Source organism: Panthera leo, chromosome C2 (genome assembly GCF_018350215.1).
Source record: "Panthera leo isolate Ple1 chromosome C2, P.leo_Ple1_pat1.1, whole genome shotgun sequence".
NCBI classification, from domain to species: Eukaryota; Metazoa; Chordata; class Mammalia; order Carnivora; family Felidae; genus Panthera; species Panthera leo.
In genome coordinates this window covers 107,168,295-107,185,471 of record NC_056687.1, presented here as the reverse complement: position 1 = coordinate 107,185,471, position 17,177 = coordinate 107,168,295, and the positions used below count along the sequence as shown (strand labels likewise).

Below are 17,177 nucleotides of genomic sequence, written 5' to 3'. Positions count from 1 at the left end.
ATTAAAGAAAAATATTTTTAATAAAAATTGAAAATAAAAATGAACTTTTCCTCTTTTTTTATATAAGAAAAGAAAAGAAATGAAAAAGAGAGAAAAAGAAAGAAAGAAAGAAAATTGAATAGTTGGACTGGCTAACAGATTGAAATATGACTGGAATTACTTCCTTTTCCTCTAGGAGTCAGACTATGAAGTGCTTTATAGCTCATCAACTAATCAGGCAGTGAGACTTGTGTTCTTGAAGAGCGAGGTTGGCCCAGTTGGGTGGGGCTTAGTGAAACAGCTCTGTTCTCCACTAGATGGCGCTGGTAGCCTACTGGGGTGGATTGTTGTGGCGCTTGTAGGTGCATATGCGCATACCTTGGAGTGGAGAAAATTGCCCCACCCAGCTACCAAGTCTCTAGTATTGGAACTCTGTTCTTCCCGATCAGCAATCATGCACTTGACTTAGGTCAGACCAGGAGTTTGCCAGAGATGTGGTAGTACCAAACTGTTGGGTGCTTTGGGGATGGATTCTTGAGAACTGCTTTGTCTCCTAAGGTCTCCACTGCAGACTTCTCATTGAAGAAAGACAAAAGGATCTGTGCATTTTTGCCAACGTGAGGACATATCTAATATAGTGATATTTCTTATTTGTGTATCTGCTTCAACTGAGCATCCCACACAGGTGGATTAAATCCTGGCATGATGGAAACCATCTGTGTCCTTTTCTTGACAGTGACAAGGAAGAGGCAACTCAGGGGCAACAATGCATCAGTTGCCCCAGAAGCAGGTTTCTCTGGCCTGTGTTTCTTCCATTTTATTCTCTGTTCAGTAGATGTGCTTTGTGCATAAGCACAAACCTGAAAATGGCTCAGGAGACACTGTATTGCCTCACATATTGACAAAAGCACTATCAAGCTATTAAACATGGTTTCATTTAAATTTGGGTGGAAAAAAAATTCCTGAGGTAATTTGGGAGATAGTGAGTATAAGGATCCATCGGGCTTTCGTTTTTGGTTTATATATACAACTTTCCTCTGTGAGGTGCAATGCAGATGAAAAATCCATGACGTTGCTATCAAGCTGCTGAAAACAGTGTGCCCACCCAGATGGGCCCTGATTTGAAAGACAGGGCACATCCGGCTTGGATCCCCTGTAGCCAGGCCTGGCAGTTCTCACACGTGGCTTCATTCAAATACAGAAGGTGAGGCATAAGTTGATTAATAACTCATGTGACTAATTCCAGGCTAGCTCTACTCCAAGGTTATGCCTCACCTGATGATTGCATACCCTCAGGAGACTCCCCTTTTCTTCTTAAGGATCTAACAATGCAGTTTTCTGGAGGCCAGGTAACAAGGCAGGGATGAAACAGTAGGCTCCAGTCAGTCACAGATTGTGCATTCCAAAAGTTGGAGCAAGATTCTCAAAGTTGGATTGGCTCTTCTGCATTTCCAAAATCTTTTAAATCCTATCAGTGTAATCACCTGATGCTGAAACCCCTGAATACATCCAGAAATTCTACTTTTGTGCAAAGAGAAAAATTTTTAAATGGAGTCAATTTTTAGACAAAACCAGGACAGGATGAGAGAGAGGATCCTAGGGCCTGAGGTCAATAGGGTACTGTGGCTGTCTTATCATTAACACCCTAAACATTTCTATATCTTATATATTCTCATGCATCTTTATCTAACCAGAGACCAAGTTCTCCACACAGAAAATGATGGGGTTTTTTCCAGGACAAAGTTCCTGCTACTTCCTCTTTATTGCAATTCCCTGCTCCATAGGTGTCCAGGACCCTAACTTCTGCCCTCAGGCCCACCTGGCAATATCCTTCAGTAACTTCATGTTTCTTTTTAGAAGGAGGCTGGACAGAAATACATATATATCTTCCCTGCTGGTTTTGGTATTTGGGAATATGGCTCTATGAGAGTTTTAGAAAGTTGAACAGACTCACTCAAATTAATCAGTTAATAGCTGCTTAGACTACTACACTTATTCTTGGGACATCTGAGCTTTAGTATTCTTTAAAACTAAAAGAAAGACTTTCTAATGGTGATATTTTCAGTGTTAGAAACAAGTAAGAAGGGTATTATTTCTCAGTAAAGGAGCCTGACTGACATTTATATAGGTAATTTGGTCAGGCTGATCTTAAAGGAAATGGAATAATGAAATCAAGAATATCAGAGCAGAAAGGAGGTATACCTGTGCAAGGATGTTATTTTTGAGGAGAGAAAACAGACCCAGAGAAACAAAATGACTTGACAAAGTGCACCAGAGACATTCTGTGACCTCCATCATTATTTCTACCCTTGATTCTCTCTTGATATGTAACTACTTGAATCCAGACTACATGTTCTAGCCTCCCTTGCAGCTAGGTATGGTCATATGTAGTTTTGTTCTATGGTAGCAATGGGATATGAATAGGAGGTTGTGTTTGACTATCTGGAAGAGTCCTTCTTTTTTTTTCACCTTCCTGCTGACTGAAATACTGACTTGATGGGTGGAGACGAGTAGCCACCTTGGACCATGACATGGAAGTCATGTGTTTTCTATTGTGTTCAAGGAAGGCAATGCAATAAAGTAGAAGGAACCTGGGTCTCTGAAACATGTATTTCTAGGCTGACTGCTTTCTAGACTTCTTTATGTATAAGAGAAATAGACAACTGTATTTATTTAAGTCACTATTATTTTGAACTTTGGTGTTACTCTCAACCATACCTAATCTAAACTGTATCAGTATCAGCTGTATCAGTAGTCTGGAAAAGTCTTAATTGATTCACATGGCTTGATGGAGGAAGGCATAAAGAGTGATGGACAAGACCTGATTTTAAGTCTAAGATAGAATATGCTTTAAATACTTGACATCATGAAATCTCAAATACTGATCCACTAACAGCTGCATAAGAATTACCTGTCAGAGGATCCCACAAATCCAGATTCCTAGGTTGCTTTCCTAGAGATTCTGATTTAGTAGATTTTCTATGAGGCCCAAGAACTTATATTATTAAAAAAACTCCCCATGTAATCCTGATATCCAGGTACATTTGGAAAGTATTTGATCTAGAATTTTATTTGTTGAGAAGGTGAGTCAGAACCACGAGAAAAAAGTTTTCTCCCCCAAACATAGATGTCTTCATGGACATATGAGAATGAGAGATGGGGGAGGGGCAAATATTTTGATGCTCTGAATTGTGAAATAAGTGAGTCCACTGGCCGTTTGGATCCCATCTTCTCACTGCACCCACCTAGGGTCATGCAAAAGTCACACTAACAGGCTACTCTCTGTCAGGTTAGCCTTAGTTCAGGTAAACCTACAGTGACATAATTGTATGTGGTTTGTGTTTTTTGTTATTGTTTTAACAGGTAACATTTTCTGTGGGAAGTTTAATCACTTCTAATGTGCATTACTACATATTAATGAATCATAAATGTATTTGTGATGAAAATAACTACCATTAAGGTGCAGGAAGACTTAACTTTTTTAAGATTCCAGGGTCTCACACATCACAGGTTGAAGTTTTTGGTGCATATAAAAATCTTCAAGGTCAGCAGATTCCATCAAACAGCTGTCAGCTGAAGTTGTCCTAAAAGCACTTGGGCACTCTAGTGGGTTTTCCTGGCAGCCAAGGTGACAGGCACGGGAAAGTGTTACCAGAAGGCAGATGGTGGCAGGCGTGAGACATTCCCAGCAGCAGTGGATAGAGAGGGATTATACTAAGCAGCATGTCCACACCAAGGTAATCCTTTTACAAGATCCCCCCATCATGTTGACGGTTACAGGCTGCTTGGCAGCACAGCTCTCCCACCTTCGTCTGGGAAGCTAGAGGACAAAGGCCCTCCACCAGAAGGAAGCCTCTCCTTCACTAGGCCCTCTGCAAATCTCAGCAGATATAAAATAAAACAGAACCACAGATCCATTCTAAGACAAACTTTGAAAAGAGTGCCAAGGATAGCAAAGATCTAATTCCAGCGGGGTCACCAACTAACCCAGTCTCGGTCTGGGTAAGTCATTCAACTTTTCTTGCCTTTAATTTTCTCTTGTGTAGAATCAAGAGGTTGAACTTGATGGACTATGGATTCCCTTTTAAGAGTTGTACGATTTTTATAACTGTATTATATGTAAGTGGGTGAAAATAAAAGCCTCCCTCTATCAATTATATATTTACTTTTATTTTAAAAAGATAAAAGTCCTAAAGCCCAATATAAAATCATCAGACAGACATGCATGCGTGCACACCCTTCAGAACCTGAATTTCTGGAAATCGTTTCTCGGTCGCCTAATCCCCACAAACTGATGGCATCCTGTTGTTCCTGCCAAAAGATTCTATTATGCAAATATTTAGGCTAGGCCTTTTAAACAACCATGAACATTTATTTCACTCTTCCAAGTAACATCATCCGGAGGGCTCAAAATACACCAACGAATGCAGGCGCTTATTGACAGTATAGCTATGGGATCTTTTAATCAGTAGTGTTTGAGGCCTAACCCTATGCTTACTGATGGTTTCCTCAGTTAAGCAGAACTACAACCAGAAATGAGTTGAAATTCTTTTACTGGTTATTGTTATTACAAAGTGGTCTTAATCTGTCATAGTGCTTCCTCCATTTTAATCCTTTCCCTTCCGCAGGTGACACTCCAGCAATGAGATCCTTACTTCCTGAACCTTCCACCTAGCTCTGCTATAATGTGTCCTTGATCCAAAGGCCACTGTCCATGCAAAAGTTTTGAAAGAAAAATGGGAGCTCTCAGAAGTTCCAGGACCCATTTGCAGCTCACAGAGCCCCCAGTGGATTAAGTGCCAATGGAATTTAGAGAGAAAAAAAAGTCAAACTTACTTCATCCACATGCCCCACAGCTCCATAGATTCTCGCCATTTGTCCGATGAGGTAGGGGAATCTCTCACCAATCTCTTTCAGCATTGGAAGAAAACTGTTCAAAGCCACAGGTTCATAGCCTGCTATCTCTATGAGGATGTTTAGGATGACATCATTATGGGTTGAGTCTTTCAAATGCCTGATTAGGAAAGGAATACACTTCTGAACCACCTATGAAAAGAAAAGAGAGAGGAAGAGAAGAGAAACAAAGAGGAAAATTAATTAAATCAGGACTAATTTAATATTTTTTGATTTTATGAAATCTGAAGTCAACACATTCTGGGATTATTGCCCTCATTGGAACTCAAGCAAATACAAGTCTGAAATTTAGAATTTACGATAAAATTTCAGAGGCTTCAGTTTGTTTCCCTTTTTCATTTCATCTGTGAAATGAAAAGTAACATTTCATTTCATTTCATCTGTGAAATTGAAGAGTAACAACATTACATTATAAAATGTTTAGATGCTGCTATTCATAAGTCAAGTTTTGATATGTTATATCCTCACCAGAATATTAAATTTCCTCCAATCCACCATAAAAGTACAACTTAAAGGGCAATATAAATATGCAAAAGATACTTGATGACTTCAGTGAAAGCCTTCAAATTGGAGAAGTATGGTTTGGAAATATTTAATAATAAAAATAAGAAAGCAGGAAACAGCCTTTAAATTTTCTTCAATATTCCATTTTGATCACAAAAAAGTACTAAGATAAAAAACATTACTAAAGTAAAATAATTTCTACCATATTCCTGACACCCTAATATGGCGTTCTTGATTTTGAATGCTTGTATTAATATAAAGATGCAATAATTCATATTGAAGAAAATGTGACTTTTTGTGGAATAAAGTCACTATGTTAATACACAGACACATTGCACACTGACAACTTAATGAATTGTTTTGTCTGCTAAAATAAAACAATTAGAAAGGACAACCCGTGGAAACTGAACAGTAAAAATAAAAACAATTTGCCCATCTATACTTCTATGCTGGTTTGTTTAGTTTGTTGTTGGTTTGCTTTTTTGGTTGGTTACTTTTTTGGTAAGGTGGACTTGAAATGTAGCTTCCAGTATTAAAACAGAATCTGATACTCAGCTCAACCTGCTAAATTTAATAATCCACCCTTTGCCAAAACCCTGCTTCTCTCACTTCCCGCTCTAGCTTCAAGTGTCTCTTTTCCCCATGAATGGCACCATTATCTACCTGGCTACTCAAGTCAGAAGTCTGGGAATCATTCTTGACTGTTCTTTTTCCCTTATCATTAGCCTCCTCCAAACAACCACCAAGTCCTACTGATTCCACCTCCCAAGTATGCCACAGATCTGTCTACTTCCATTAATTTCCATTCATTTCTCCATTCACTTATTTACAAATATTTATTGAGTCCTTCCTATTTGCAAGGTAGTATTCTAGGTGCTAAAGCTGCTAATAAGTCTAGCAGATTCCTGCCATAGTGGAACAATTCACTGCCTAGTAAATGAGACATTTCATGAAACGAGTAATTTTAATAGAAATGCATAATTATAAATTTTAATAAATGCCATATAGCAAAATACAAGGTGCTGTGACAGACTATCCTGGAGCCCTAGGTTAAGCTGGCATCAGGGAAGTACTCTCCCAGCAGGCACATCTAAGCTGAGACCACTGATCCAATTATCCTGAACTTGGGTTATTCCAACAGCTTTCTAACTCTTCTCTCTGCCATCAGTCTTGTCCATCCAATTCCTTCTCTACCTTGTGGCCTCAACAGCAACCCTTCCCCTGCTTAAAATAGTTCACTGATTTGCCATCAATCTCAAGACAGAGGCTTAACATACCTTTTCCAAACTGATGCCTATCCATTTTTCTAGATGTATCCCCCCATCCAGATCCCATCAGATATCATACTTCAACCATGTGGATTTTTCCAAAATGTTTTCTTGACCTGCTAAGATTTCTCTTGCATCTAGGGTTGTACTCACGTGATTCACTCTGCCTGTAATTCTTATTGCCCCTTTTTTTCTGGATACTCCTTCTCATTCGTGAGGCTTTGGATTAGCTGCTGTTGCCTTTAAAAGCCTTCCTCCACTCCCTTCTCTTTCCTCCTCAATCCAGTGCCCTGGCTGAAGCCCCTATCACACCCTACATGGCTCCCAGCAAACCCTTCTCATGCCTTCTTCATATTGCTAGTCTAGATGCTTGTTTTGCAGGCTGGATTAAAAACTCTATAAGAGTTTGTACCCCACTGTATAGCCAAAGCCTAGCACAGAGCCTGGCCAGAAACTGAGTCAATAAATATTTGAGGAACAAACCGAACGAAGAAAAATCTAAATGGTTTTACAGGCTAACATTTGAATAACCTCCACACCCCACCCCATAGTGTTGAATAGTTGTACATAATGTTTTAATGGATATATTGTCACATGTCATATACAACATAACTAACAGGGACATGAAAGCAGACATTTTGAGAGGACTAAAATTATCCTACATATAAATTTAAACTGGATATTCATATCCAGTACTTATGGAGGAAGGGCCAGGGCTAGTTTCTGGTATACAGCATACATGATTGAACAGGTCTACAAATGTTGCCTATGCATTTGGGAATGGTTGTATGTCCTTCCGGAGAAACAAAGAGAGATCCCTGGCACATAAGGTAGAAGTGTCAGCCAGCTGCTCTAGGTCAGGGCAGCATATTTAACCTGAGTCTTTTAGTAATGGAAAATGCTTACACATTTCCTGCCCCATTCTATAAAATTCTATTTCCTAGTCCTTACCCTTCATGTCCTATTTCTGGAACACGAAGGTCTCTGTGACATGTGCTTCCAGTCATGCCAATTTTATTTAAACTCCAGCCATACATCCCAAGCCATACAAGAGTATACTATATGTACTGTACCATAAAGAAAAAGAAAAAGAAAAAGAAAAAGAAAAAGAAAAAGAAAAAGGAAAAGAAAAAGAAAGAAAGGAAGAAAGAAAGAAGAAAAGGAAAAGAAAAGGAAAAGAAAGGAAAAGAAAAGAAAAGAAAAAGAAAAAAAATAAAGCTGGTTCGAGACAAATATATATGCTTAGGCACAGTTGAATCCATAGAAGCAAAGAGTAGAGAAGACTTGAATAGTGTAAACAAAGTAATTTTACGATTAAACAAAAATTTATTATTTTGTGGTTTCCTGATAACCCAAAAGCTTGTTATGATGGTGACAGAAAAGACAGATATTTCTTGAAGTTTATCACACACATGAAAGGAAAGCGGTGCTTTGGGCTTTAGACAGATTATTCTTAGATAAGAAGGAATTTTATTTTCTAAATACAGGCATTTCCTCAGGCTGGTCTCTTTCGTGCTGCCTCACTGGGGAGCTGCTTCATATCTCAGAGAAGGCCTTATCATCACTGAGAGCAGAGCAGCCACTAAGACAGCGTAGATGTCTAGCAGAGGGCAAGCTGACACGGCCTTTGTTGAGACCATAGCCTCATGGCATGGACCGCCGAAAGAGCTTCCAAGCTGTCCTATCTAATCATGTCAAGACTTCAAAGGTTTGTCATGGCCTACGGCTGGGATCCCAATGCCATGGCATTCCAGGGTCTTCACTGACTGGCATATCTACTGCCTCTTCCACCATGAACTCTGACCCAGCGACATGCCACAATCACCCACAGTGGCTTAAACATGGAGAGGATGCTCATGCTTTCAAAGCCCATCTCCAAGAGCTCTACTTCTGGGAAGCCTTCCCCATAGCCCACCCTAACACATGCAGGACCTAGGGCTAGAGTGCAAATAAAGGGCCCTACACCACACACTCAAATACTCAGGTGCTACCCTCTACCTGACACATGTACCTTTATAACAATCTTGGAGGCCTGATTTGAATTTGGAATTTTTGGCCTGTATAGAGGGAACAGAAAGAAATGACCTCTAGGCCCCATTCCTTGCCCCTCTCTTCTCTTTCTATTCCTGGCTTTGTCCTGAAAGGAGTCTTGTATGCATGAATATGAATACCCCAGCCCACAAATGCAAGTTCATCTAAAACACCCCTCAGGCCTGTGGGGTCATGCTGTTGGCACGGCCTGTCCTTGGGAGAACAGATCCAGGGGCCAGGCCTGTTGAAGCCTTAGGAGGACAGAGATGTACAGGAAAAGAATTCCAAGGTCCCAGTGACCTGGACTACGTTTATTAGGTGACAGAATGTGTGGAAACTGGGGGAACATGTAGATGAGGGCCAGACCAGGATCCTCTAAAGTAAATAGCCCAGGCAAGGCACCTTCCCTGGCTCTCCATTCCTTCCTGAGTGGAATTAACCGCTGCCTTTTTTGTGCTCTCAGAGCAGTCTGCTGACAGTTTTAGCATCTTGCCACTGAACTGAAGTTTTGTGGACATATCTCATCAGCCCAGGCCATGGGGCCATGAGGGTAGGGCCATCTGAAAACATAGCACCATAATACATAGCAACTTAATCATCAGCAAATGACATTTAAATTTTTATGTATATAATAAAAGGTAGAGCTACTGTGTGTATGCACATATGTGTACATGTGTGTGCATGTACTCCCTCTTAAATTTTCCTTGGGCTCAATTTTCTCTTCTAATTGATTTGGCCAGCATTAACAATTTCTATTACTCTTCGAAACCCTATAAAATAACTGCCACTCTTTTCATTTACTAATTACTCCCACCATAGTGACAAAATATATATACTGAAAATTATGGTTCTGCTCCAAAGACTGTTGTAGAACAGTCTATATATTCCATCACTCCATCTTCTTAATGTTCTGCAAATGGCTTATTTTAAATAAATACCAAAAGTGACCTCTGAGTATTGTCAGCATGATGATGCTGTGTTAGGTGCCTCAGGATTAGGTATGTGAAGAGGAATGCCATAAGCTTGAAAATCCAAGAAAATGACTCTCTGCTCTAGGGACCGGACCACAAAAGCAGTTCCTCTGGGTTTGTACATTAATCAACGGAGGGCTGAAGTTGCTATTTTCTGCCACTCATCTCTGTACGGTTGGGGCTAGAAGCCCAAGTCCTGGGGATAATAACAGATGGGCTCTTATGTGTTACTAAATGCTGTTCCTTTTGTTGGCTAGGTTACAGCATGGTTTATAGCAGCCAAGAATACAGACTTAGCCCCAAAAGGCCACTTGGAAAATTGACCACCCAGCCTTTTCCTATAAATGAACCCTGAGGATTCTCTGGAGGTTCCAGCCATGAATCACTAGCCAGGAACTGCCCCCCTTTAACTGGGAAGGATGGTTTTCTGAAAGAGGGATACCCAGAGGGCAGTGATGGAGGAAGGGGACCAACCTGCCTGGCCAGCCACACGTGAAGCTCACAGATATATGGATGTTGAAGCTCTGCCACCTTTGCGATCTCAACCTTGTCTTCACTGGAGAACCTGCTCAGTTTACCTCCTATTTACAGAGCATTGGCATAGCTTTTATGCAGAAAGGAAAACTTCACTTTAATCCCAGTTCCACAGGATCAAACCCTTCTTATTTAGCTTCTTGCTTCATCTGCAATGAAGTTATAATAACTAGACTTAAATTGGAAGTCTCAGTCTGCATTTCTGATTGTTGCCATTGTTTTCAATTTCCTCTCTCCCTTTCTCCATATATGTCTCCCTTCCTTTTTGCGCACTGTCTAATTAAGGAACATGAGAGAGAGGAGGTGAATCCAGCATGTCTCTGGCTCACTGTCTGCACACCTCAGTAACCAAGTGTTAGCCATGAAGAGCCCCATGACGAGCCGCGGGAGGCAGGTGGAGGCCCACTTTAACATGAAGGGCAGTGCTGGTGAGAAACAGAGGTTGGGTCCTTCCCCTGCTACAACTTCTCACCCATTAGGGCCCTGGCACAGGTGAGGTCCATTAACATCACTGTGCCTGTTTCCTAAACCCTTGTTGCTTCATCCTGGGATCCACACTTAGCATGCACAACACCTACAGGACTCTGCTTTCACTCTCTCCTCATTCAGTTCAGGTCTCCTACTTCTGCCATAGAGCTCACCTTTCCGACCGCCTTTGTCTACTGAGCCCTCTCAACCCCCCATCTGCTTCACAAGCCATGCCTTATAGCCTCAAGTTTTCGGCGTGTTGAGGTCAAAAGATCTCAATGGCTGGAATTAGATTGGGTTTATGATGTACCTCAGGCTTATCTCTATGGCTTTAGAAAAGTTACCTAACCAGTGACAGCCCCAGATTTTCTGTAAATGGCCATCATATGGGAGGCATCGTGACTGTAATGGCCAGTGGAAGACATGGACATTGCCTATTTGAAAATTGGAGGGGCTGCTACAGATGAGCAGGGTGTGAAAAGCCACCTCACTATCACTCCTTTGTACCACCACAGTTCTTAACCCTTCCAGACTTTGACTTTTCTGTTTACCAAAGGAAAGGTTGTTATGGGGAATAAGTGAGATAATGTTGTAAAACACCTACACAGTGTCTGGTACTTGGCATTAGTTCAACCACTATTAGTGTCCTTGTTTACTCTCCTCTGCCTCCTGTAACCAGCTGAGAACACTACAGTAATACTTTGGAGATATTCCAGACCACCACAATAAAGCGAATATCACAATAAAGAGACTCAAATGATTTTTTTAGTTCCCCAATGCATATAAAAGTTATGTTTATGCTCTAGTCTATTAAGTGGGCAATAGTATTATGTCTAAAAATATATACGCTTTAATTAAAAATACATTATTGTTAAAGTCATCTGAGCTTTTAATGAGTTGCAAGCTTTTTGCTGGTAGAGGGTCTTGTCTTTATATTGATGGCTACTGACTGATCAGGGTGGTGGTTGCTGAAGGTTGGGGTGTCTGTTGCAATTTCTTGAAATAAGACAGCAGTGAAGTTTGCCATATCAGTTGACTCTTCCTTTCACAAATGATTTCCCTGTACCATGCGATACTGTTTGGTAGCATTTTACCCACGGTGGAACTGTTTTCAAAATTGGAATAAGTCCTCTCAAACCCTGATGCTGCTTTATCAGCTAAGTTTATGTAACATTCTAAATCTTTTGTTGTCGTTTCCACAATCTTCACAGCATCTTCACCAGGAGTAGATTCCAGCTCAAAAAAACCACTTTCTTTGCTCATCCAAAAGAAGCAAAACTTCATCTCTTAAAGTTTTATCATGAAATTGTAGCGATTCAGTCCCATCTTCAGGCTCCACTTTTAATTCTAGTTCTTATGCTATTTCTACCATATCTGCAATTACTTCCTCCACTGAAGTCTTGAACCCCTCAAAGTCATCTATGAAGGTTGAAATCACCTTCTTCCAAACTACTGTTCATGTTGATATTTTTACCTCTTCCCATGAACCATGCATATTCTTACTAACATCTAGAATGGTAACTTCTTTCCAGGGGGGTTTCAGTTTACTTTGCCTAGATACATCAGAGGAATCACTATCTATGTGAGCTAGAGCCTTATGGAATATATTTCTTAAATAATACTTGAGAGTTCAAATCACTCCATAGGCTGATCCATAGGCTGCAGAATGGTTGTTGTGTTAGTTAGCAGGCATGAAAACTTTAATTTCATTGTATATCTCCATCAGAGCTCTTGGGTGATAGAGTGCATTGTCAATGAGCAGTCATTTTGAAGAGAATCTCTCTCTCTCTCTCTCTCTGTCTCTCTCTCTCTGAGCTCTAAGTCTCAACAGTGGGTTTTAAATATTTAGTTAACTATGTTGTAAACAGATGTGCTGTCAACCAGGACTTGTTGTTCCAAATCTGGGAGTAGATTTAGCATAATTCTTAAGAGCCTAGGATTTTCAAAATGGTCAGTAAGCACTGGTTTCAACTTAAAGTCATCAGCTGCATTAGCCTCTAACAAAAGAGAAGTCTGGGGGCACCTGAGTGGCTCAGTCGGTTGAGTGACCGACTTCGGCTCAACTCATGATCTCGTGGTTTGTGAGTTCGAGCCTCGCGTCGGGCTCTGTGCTGACAGCTCAGAGCCTGGAGCCTGCTTCGGATTCTGTGTCTTCCCTCTCCGCTCCTCCCCTGCTCATGCTCTGTCTCTCTCTGTCTCTCAATAACAAATAAACATTTAAAAAAAAAAAAAAAAAAAAAAGAGAAGTCTGTTCTTTGAAGCTTTGAAACCAGGCATTGATATCTCCTCTCTAGCAGTGAAAGTCCTAGATAGCATCTTCTCCTAATAGAAAGCTGTTTTATCAACACTGAAAATCTGCTGTTTAGTGTTGCCACCTTCATTACTTATCTTAGCTAGATCTTCTGCATAACTTGCTACACTTCTACATCAGCGTTTGCTGCTTCACTTTGCACTTTTATGTTATGGAGACGGTTTCTTTCCTTAAATCTCACAAACTGGCCTCTGCAACCTTTAAACTTTTCTTCTGCAGCTTCCTCACCTGCATTGAAGAGAGTTAGGGCCTTGTTCTGGATTAGGCTTTGGCTTAAGGAAATGATGCGGCGCAGTTGATCTTCTATCCAGACCAGCCAAACTATCTCCACATCAATAATAAGGCTGTTTTGCTTCCTTATCACTCATGTATTCAGTGGAGTAGCACTTTTAGTTTTCTTCAAGAACTCTTCCTTTGCATTTGCACTTAGCTAAGAGAATGGTATTTGGTGCAAGAGGCCTCGCTTTTGACCTGTCTCGGTTTTTGATGTGCCTTCCTCACTAAGCTTACTCATGTCTAGTTTTTTATTGGAAGTGAGAGAGCTGCTACTCCTCCATTCACTTGAACACTTAGAGGTTTTGTAGGGTTCTTAACTGGCCTAATTTCAATAGTGTTGTGTCTCAGGGAATAGGGGGCCCTAGGAGAGGGAGACAGATGGGGGATGGACAGTTGGTGGGGTAGTCAAAACACACACATTTATCCATTAAGCTCACCATCTCATACAGGTGTGGTTTGGGGCACCCCAAGACAATTACAATAATATCATCAAAGATCACTGATCACAGATCACCATCACAAATATAATAATAATGAAAATGTTCGAATTATTGCAAGAATTATGAAAATGTGACACAGAGACACAAAGTAAACAAATGCTGTTGGAAAAGAATGGTGTCAATAGACTTGCTTGACACAGGGTTGCCACAAACCTTCAATTTGTAAAAAATATAGTATCTGCAAAGTGCAACAATATGATGAAGCACAATAAAATGAGGTATTGCCTGTACTCCTCTCAAGAGGAGGCTACTTGGTCTTTTTCCCCAAGCTGAGGAGAGAGAAGGGGGTTAGGGGGTAAGAGTCCTGGACTGGACCAGTCACTTAACCTCTTACTACCTGTGTGATGGGGGCAAATTAGCCTCCCAGAACAACCATTTTGACTGGTGTAAAACAGAGGGGAAAATAACACACATTAGAGTTGTTGGTGGGAGTAAATTGATAGAATTAGATCTTAAAAAAAGAAGCCCTTGGGGCGCCTGGGTAGCTCAGTCAGTTAAGCGTCCACATCATGATCTCGCGGTTCATGAGTTCGAGCCCTGCCTCGCTCTCTGTGCTGACAGCTCAGAGCCTGGAACCTACTTTGAATTCTGTGTCTCCCTCTCCTTCTGCCCCTCCCCCCACTCGTGTTCTGTCTCTCTCCCTCTTTCAAAAATAAATAAGCATTACAAAATTTTAAAAAAGATTTAAGAAGAAAAAGCCCTTTGTGAATGATAAAGTCCTCTGTAAATTTAGGCACTAATATTAACTCATCTGTGTTAAGAAATATTCATGGAATGAATTCTGTATGCCAGGGACTATGCAGGGCATCAGGGACACAGTAGTGAACAAGGTGGTCTTCATGTCTCCAGCATTTGCATCAGAACCAAGGTGGTCCAAAGAGAGAGAGAGACCACTAGAGGCAGAGTCATTACAATGTAAAATTTGCTAGGCAGAGATGGGGGTGAAGGAAGGAGTCAGATAAGATTATTGGTAAGAAACTGATGTCTAAGTATCTGTCTAAAGTCCAGGAATAGTCATCCCAGAAAGAGTGGTAGTGGTGAGGGAAGGACATTCCAGGTGAAGAACATTTGAAAAACCTCAGTGCTCTGAGAGTGCCCATCTGTGGGTGCTTAGGACTGTATAATTGCTCAAAGTGTTGGGAGTTAAAGAGACACTATGAGAATGGACAGATGTCAGGGGCCTTATAAATGGCCTCCTAAGTCCTTTCCTGAGTCTTCAGGCTATCAGAGGCCACCAGATGTCTGACGGGACCTCTTTGAATGTCACATTTGGGGCCATCCTCACTCTTCAACCCCACCTTTTTAGGTAGGGAGATCCCAAGACTTTTCCCTCCCCCTTCTTGTAAGTGAGCCTTCCCCCGGTTTAATTTACTTTCATGTCCAGCCTTTAGCCCATGGGAAATAAATTGAACTAAGTTATTCTCCCCAGACCCCCCTTGAATTTTTATTGAACCTTCTTTTCCAAAAACTGTTTTGCTCTTGCTTGCAGGCTGCAGATAAAATGGTATGCCAGCTGCCTCTTTTATGAAACCAAGTTTGGCCTTTTAGTCACACTCCCCGCCCTCCCCCCCCCCCCCCACAATTTCCCTATCATCTGGTCTCCAGGCTCTATCTGTGGTAGGCAAAATCATGACTCCACAAAGATGTGCACACCCTAATCCCCAGAACCTGTGATGATGTAGCCTTATGTGGCAAAGAGGACTTTGTAGGTATAGTTAAGTTAAAGGTCTTGAGATGGAGAGATAATCCTGGATCTTCTGGGTGGCACCAATGTAATTACAAGGACTCTTAGAAGATGGAGGCTAGGAGACTCAGAGCTGGAGGAGGTGTGATGAGAAAATAAGAGGGGAGAGGGATGTAGTCCATGAGCTGAGGAATGCAAGCAGCCTCCAGAAGCTGAAAAGGCAAGGAAACATTCTCCTCTAGAGTCTCAAGAAGGAATACAGCCCTGCTGAACCACTTTGGACTTCTGATCTCAAGAGCAGTAAGATAATAAATTTGGGCTGTTTTAAACCACTGCGTTTGTGGTAATGGGAAACAAATACCTCACCCCTTCTCTGTCCCTCACTCCAAGCCTCCGTTTAGGTGATCCAGTGATCTTTCAACTCTATCCCTTGCCCAAACTCAACTACAGTTTTGGTCAAACTTTCTGTCCTTAATCCTTTCCCAAACTGATTCCTCCACTTGTGCTCTGGAATTCATTCCCTAACTTCCTCAAGCATCTGATTCTGGCTAGTGTTTTGTTCCACATCTTCAATCTCTTCATTGTTACTGGATTGTTCTTTAGTTCTCCTTATTTTCTTTAAACTTGTACACTCATGCAGTCAGTTCCTAACCTTCTCTCCACACACAGTCCATGACGATGACCGCCACTTCTCACCCCACCCACAAAGACAGTGTCCTGGGGAGTCCCGGTTGCCAAATCTAAGGACATTTCCAATCTCCAGACTCATTTACTTCTCTGGATCTTGATCCTGTTGAGTCACTTTACACCCTTTGGAGACCACAACACAACTTCTCCCTGATTCTTCACGTTCTCCAATCTCTTTGGTCTCTTTTGGTCATTTATTCATTTCTGAATTTAACATTTTATTGAAATCCTACTATGTGTCCGGCACTATGTTAGGGAGTATATATAAATATTCAGACACAGGCCCTTCAAGGAGTTTAGAGTGCACTGGGAAAGACAGACATGCAAAAATAATGATATATATTGTTCTAAGGGCAAAAGCAAAAATGTACACCAGGTGACATGGATGTTCCCAGTCTTCTGCCCAATCTCTAGTCTAGCTACTCAAAGTGTGGTCCCTGGAGCAGCAGGAGAAGCATCACCTGGGAACTTGTAAAAGGCAGGATCTGGGTACCCAGACCTACTGAATCGAAATTTCCACGAGTAGGGTTCAAGTCTGCTCTCTAGTGTCCAAGACTCCCAGCCCCATCTCTACTTCCTCAAGGTCCTTTGCCCCTCTGCTCCACTTGAAACAAAACCTCCCATTCTCCAAGGTCTGGCCTTGATGCCACCCCAGTTATGAATCTTCATGTCACCTATTTCTTCTACCTAAGGCAGAATTCATTGCCACCCCTTCTGTTTATACCATTTGCAGAACACTTACCACTCTGTTTTATTCTGTTTGGTTTTATGAATGTTTATTGAGTGCTATCAGACACTATGCCAAGGTCTGGGATACAGGAGAAACGAAGAAAGAGTTCCTTACCACAAGGCATTTGCAGCCTATTATAGTTAATAACGCATATGACCATTTTGCCTGTCTTTCCTTGAATAATTTGAATGTTGACTTCAAATGTTCCAGTATTCACCTAACGTTCACTGATTTTTCAAATGGTGGGTATTGACATTATCAAGAAATGAAGCAGGATACAGCCATAAGTGATATGACCTGGAGATGACCTTTAATCTTAC

The 17,177-nt window shown here is 41.2% G+C and overlaps 1 protein-coding gene across 5 annotated transcripts in view; it reads right to left on the bottom strand.

The window, feature by feature from the left end:
* VEPH1 (ventricular zone expressed PH domain containing 1) overlaps positions 1–17,177 on the bottom strand; it is a 242,511-nt gene that overhangs the window by 169,564 nt on the left and 55,770 nt on the right. For all 5 annotated transcript variants that reach the window (XM_042955580.1, XM_042955578.1, XM_042955577.1 and 2 more), the window contains exon 5: positions 4,816–5,025. In XM_042955580.1, the coding sequence (XP_042811514.1) occupies positions 4,816–5,025 (210 nt within the window). The remainder of the gene's footprint in view (positions 1–4,815; positions 5,026–17,177) is intronic.